The sequence below is a fragment of the Lycium ferocissimum genome, chromosome 1 (genome assembly GCF_029784015.1).
Source record: "Lycium ferocissimum isolate CSIRO_LF1 chromosome 1, AGI_CSIRO_Lferr_CH_V1, whole genome shotgun sequence".
Taxonomy (NCBI): Eukaryota; Viridiplantae; Streptophyta; class Magnoliopsida; order Solanales; family Solanaceae; genus Lycium; species Lycium ferocissimum.
In genome coordinates, this window is record NC_081342.1 from 7,009,422 (window position 1) to 7,014,892 (window position 5,471).

General features: G+C 28.0%; 1 protein-coding gene across 1 annotated transcript; it reads left to right on the plus strand.

The window, feature by feature from the left end:
* Positions 1-3,728: 3,728 nt before the first annotated feature.
* Positions 3,729-4,750, plus strand: LOC132039290 (pathogenesis-related protein STH-2-like). The gene is made up of 2 exons (XM_059429825.1): positions 3,729-4,002; positions 4,473-4,750. The coding sequence occupies exons 1-2, from the start codon at positions 3,822-3,824 to the stop codon at positions 4,748-4,750; spliced, it is 459 nt and encodes a 152-aa protein (XP_059285808.1). The 5' UTR covers positions 3,729-3,821.
* The last annotated feature ends 721 nt before the right edge of the window (positions 4,751-5,471 follow it).

The following is a 5,471-nucleotide window of genomic DNA, read 5'->3' on the forward strand; positions in this document are numbered from 1 at the left end:
TTATTAAAATATAAAAAATATTTTTACTGCTTTCACTCGCCATAATTTTTTTTTTTTGTCACATCAGTCGAAAATGGTACTAAAATATTGAAAAATTAAGACTGAAGGTAATAGATCGGCCGCAAAGGTTGGTGCGTCATAATTAATGTGGCTATTGTATTCAACAATATTCTATGCATCCAGACGTGACCATACATATTATATTAGATACGGAAAGCTGAGTGCATTCAGAACTTCCTACTTTCACATTAGCAATTGGCTTTACTGATTAGTCAAGATTTCAACACTCGTAAAAGATACGAGAGAAGATGACATTTGGTAATTTCACCTTAGTCAAGATGTCGACTAAGATTTAAGGGAAGTGAAACTAAATTTCAAAGGCCAGGATAATTCCATAGTCTAGTATTTTTATGGGTCATTCGGATTAAAACAAGGTTATCTCAATTATAGTTTCGGAATTATGATTCTATATTTTTTATATGAGATAAATAATTTCAAGATTTTGGTAAAATTTTATTCTGATTTTAACTAATACTCATAATTAAATACTGAATAAATTTAACAAATGTTATATTGAGATAATCCTTATCCCTGTAATAAAAAGGCACCTTAATGTTTAAGAAAGGTTCAGTTTTTTTCTTTTTTTGAGAAAAAAACACAAAGCATTTGGATATATAAGGCACAATTTTGATCTAGAGTAGAGCTTAATGTGTCATCAAACCTCATTGTTAGACCATTTGTCATGAAGTTATCGAACGCCACAACCAACAAATTAATTCAAATAGAATGACGCAGGGACAATATATTCTTATTTTGATTTTTCATTCGGTGTCCGGTATTTAGTTTGGGTTCAGATTAATTTGAATTTGTGTGTTGTGTAAGACATATTAAAGGAGAAAACGCTTCATACTAAGTTATTTTCTTATTTTAAGGCTCTGAATCCGGAAATCTAATAAAGATGGAGGGATTTTGTTCATTACCTCACAACTCGATGATCAGGAAGAACATCTAGAAAAAAATGGATATAGAAGTCAAAAATGGACTGCCCTGAATGTTGAAATTACGGTAAAAGCTAAGGTTGGTGATGACTCTAAAGTCTAAACTATCACTCCATTTTATTATTACTTTACTTTACTTTACTACCATTTAGAAGAGGGAGTTTGGGGCACTTTTTCGTCGTCCGTTGTGGACCCCCCATTAAAAAAAAAAATTTTTTTTTTTGGGCCCCATATTAATCAAGCCCTAAAAAAATAAAAAAAAAAATTGGGCCCCATACTACTCAAGCCCTAAAAAAAAAAAATTGTGGGCCCTATATTAAACTTTAAAAAAAATTGTGGGCCCTTATTAAACAACATCGAGTATTAAAAAAAAAAAAGTGGAACCCACCACATCCAAAATCACTTTAAAAAAAGTGGACATATTAACAAAATCGAAAATATAAAAAAAAAAGTGAATCATATTAAAAAACCACGGCAACATACTTAAAATACAAAAATGCTTAGAAAATCAAACAATTAAATCAATAATGATGGATTTATTGTCGCATACGTATCAACCCCATTAGTGAGAGCAAATGAAATTATTAATACAACAACATACTTAAAATACTTATATATATATATAAAATAGTGGAACCCACCATCTCCAAACTCACGGGAAAAAAAACGGACCCCATATTGACAAAATCAAGCAATATAAAAATAAAAAATAAAAAGTGAGTCCCATATTAAAAAAAAACAAACAATGTCAAAAAAAAAAAAGTACGGACTTTCGTATTCGTAATAAACACTAATATAATAAAGGTTTAGATACGAAGACACTTATTTCTGATGTTATATTAATCGTGTTTTGAACGTAGTATATATATATATATATATACATAAAAATAGTAAAACTAATAATGTCCAAAAGGGTGGGCCATACTAAATAACACCAAGCAATATAAAAAAAAAAAAAAAAAAAAAAGAAACTATATAACGGGTTTGAACTCGTCTTCGTCGTCCGTCGTCCGCCAAAAAAAAAAAGGGGGTGGGCCCCATACTAAATAACACCGAGCAATTAAAAAAAAAGGAAGAAAAAAAAATTGGAACTCACCATCTCCAAACTCATGGGAAAAAATAAAGTGGACCCCATATTAATAAAATTAAGCAATATTAAAAAAAAAAAAAAAAATTGAACCGATATTAAAAAAAAATATAATATTAAAAAAAGAAGTGCGAGACTTTTATTCGTAGCAACACTAATATAATAAAGTTTTAGATACGAACGCAAGCTACGATGTTATATTAATCGTGTTTTGAACGTAATATATGTATATATATTATATGCATAAAAATAGTCGTTAATAATGTAAAAAAAAAAGTGCGCCCCATAGGGTGGACACTAACAACGTCGAAAATATATAAAAAAATAAATAAATAAATAAATAAAAGTGGAACCCACCATCTCCAAACTCACGATAAAAAAAAAGTGGACCCCATATTAACAAAATCAAGCGATATAAAAAAAAAATGAACCCCATATTAAAAAAAATAATGTCAAAAAAAAGTGCGGTACTTTGTATTCGTCGTAAACACTAATATAATAAAGTTTTAGATACGGAGTACAAACTACAATGTTATATTAATCGTGTTTTGAGCATATATATATATATATATATATATATATATATATATGCATAAAAATTAGTGCAAATTAATAATGTCCAAAAAAAAAAATGCACCCATAAAAATTAGTGCAAATTAATAATGTCCAAAAAAAAAAAATTAATAATGTCAAAAAAAAAATGCACCCCATATTAAAAAATCAAACAATATTCATGTAATTTCCAAAGTATCTCATTGAGTCAATAATGATGGATTCATTGCCACGTGCGTATCGATCAATTAGTGGGAGGTAATAAAATTGTTTTGTGAAAGGTTAGGTAGTCAAATATACAATTTTCTTCTCTTTTTATATATTAGCACGAAATCTAATCTAGCTATTAAGTTTATTGTATTCTTTGTTACGCCATGTCATTTATTTGTTATGTTTACTAAAATAAATATACTTAAAATATTTATATTTTAAAATAAGATAAAAATTAATTACTTTTTTATTTTTATTCTTACTCCAATAAATGTGAAAAGAGACTAATGTCAGTAGAAAAATATATATCAAATGGAAATCAAATAATGAATAAGGTAAATTAGTAACATGACAAGTAAATGAGCTAAGAATATTTACCAAAAATTAAAAAATAGTATTTCTTCGTTTAAATAGAAAATCAATTTCTACTTTGTTTTGTTTTAAACATGTAAAATTAATTTAATAATTTAAATTAGAATTATCCAAATCAAAATTTGATAAAAAATAATAAGTATTTTACACTTTTAAATTAATCGAATCAAAAATTAAAAGTATCAATTGATGCTTAAATATTGCTATTATTTTATCTCAAAGAGAGGAAAATAGTTTCTTTTAAACGAGTCTTCTTTTTTAAAAAATATTAATAAATTTGCCGATTTTGTATTCGTAGCAACCATTAATATAATAAAGTTTTAGATACGGAGCACAAACTACAATGTTATATTAATCGTGCTTTGAACATATATATATATATATATATATATATGTAATCACCATTCGAAAACATATATATACGCGTAGATGTAATCTATAATACAAAGTGTTAGGCGTAAGTCTGTGCACGGGCACTTGGACCATAGTATCCCTATAAATACCGTCTAAAACTTACACTATATCCCACAACTCAAAACATCTCAAACTAGCAATTAATTCAGTTCTTAATATTCTCTTTTCCTTCTAGGCAAATTAACATTATGGGTGTCAAGACCTATACACATGATGTCTCAACCACAGTTGCACCTACTAGGTTGTTCAAAGCTTTGGTTGTTGATGCTGACAACATTATCCCAAAATTGATGCCACATGTTAAGAATATTGAGACTCTTGAGGGTGATGGTGGTGCTGGAAGCATCAAGAAGATGAACTTTGTTGAAGGTAATTAAATTTACGTTATTACAAGTTAATGGTCGTATTATAATATCTAAGACTTATTTTAGATCACAAGTTTCAAAGATTTTTCTAATTTTCTTAAATTTCGTGCTAATGAATTATCACATAAATTTGGTCGAAGGCGAGAATATTAATTAAAATATTGTTGCACTTGTTTATTTAAGCTTTTGGAAAGAGTTTAAGTTATACGCACCAATTGCACTACATAAAATATTTACATAATCAGGTCATTTTCTATTATTAATTGGTAAAAATGATAACTAAACTGCTAGTCCATGTAAAACTCTATACATTGATACAGCAAAAAGTCTCTATCCGCGTGGGTAACTTAAATCATTCAGGAAAGGAACTAAAAATAACCAGACAAAAATTTATTTATTTATTTTGTACAAACCTATTCATAAAAATAATTCTCTGATAACCTTATTTTGTCTTAATTTTGATCAAAATGGCAGGTGGTCCAATAAAGTATTTGAAGCACAAGCTTCATGTGATTGACGACAAGAATTTGGTAACAAAATATTCACTGATCGAAGGTGATGTTCTTGGAGACAAATTGGAATCAGTTACCTATGATATTAAATTCGAAGCTTCTGGAAATGGAGGCTGTGTTTGCAAGAGCACAACTGAATATCACACAAAGGGTGATTATGTTTTGAAGGAAGAAGAACACAATGAAGGCAAAAAACAAGGCATGGAACTTTTCAAGGCTGTTGAAGAGTACCTCCTATAAATCATCGTCATGCTTGAGTGATGAAAATGAGCAGACACTTAAGCGAACATGAGAAATCGTTTAATAAATACTATAATTAAATAATTTAAAGTGTATGCTTGTCTCTAAAAGTTGGATGAGATAGAGAACTCAACGTAACGAGTGTGTTTATGGAGTTCCAAGGGCTTGAGTTTTTGTTATAGTTTTCTTGTTCAGTGTGTGTTCTTTCAATTACCATGTCATGGAAAGAACTTTTTTGAATAAAGAATATTGCAAACTTTACTTTCAAATGCTTGTTGCGAACCTAAAACTAATGTTTTGTTTTATATATATATATATATATATATATATATATATATATATATATGGGGAAAAGGAGTAAAAAATTACCACTCTCCTTTCATAAATTGAATATTTTATCCTTCATCATAAGTTGGGGTCAAATATACCCCTACTGTTAGCAAAGTATTTAAAAATACCTTTCATTTCTAACATATTCTACATGCATGGCCTAGTCGTTGAAATTGGATATGGACCCACATATGGCATTTTAACTTATTATATGTTGTGTCTACGTGACAATCTTTTTTAAAAACAATCTGGAAAATTGATTTTTCTAAAAAAAAAATCTGAAAAAAATGACTTTTATTAAAAATCTATTTTAAAAACCCGTTTCTTAAAAAAAACTAGAAAATTGGATTTTTTTAATTAAAAAATCTAGAAAATGTTTTTTTTTAAATTA

Excerpts from the sequence above, each read along its gene's own strand:
- LOC132039290 (XM_059429825.1), top strand. The coding sequence starts at position 3,822 with ATGGGTGTCAAGACCTATACACATGATGTCTCAACCACAGTTGCACCT. Across the intron at positions 4,003-4,472 it reads GAAGATGAACTTTGTTGAAG|GTGGTCCAATAAAGTATTTG; the intron begins GTAATTAAATTT and ends TCAAAATGGCAG.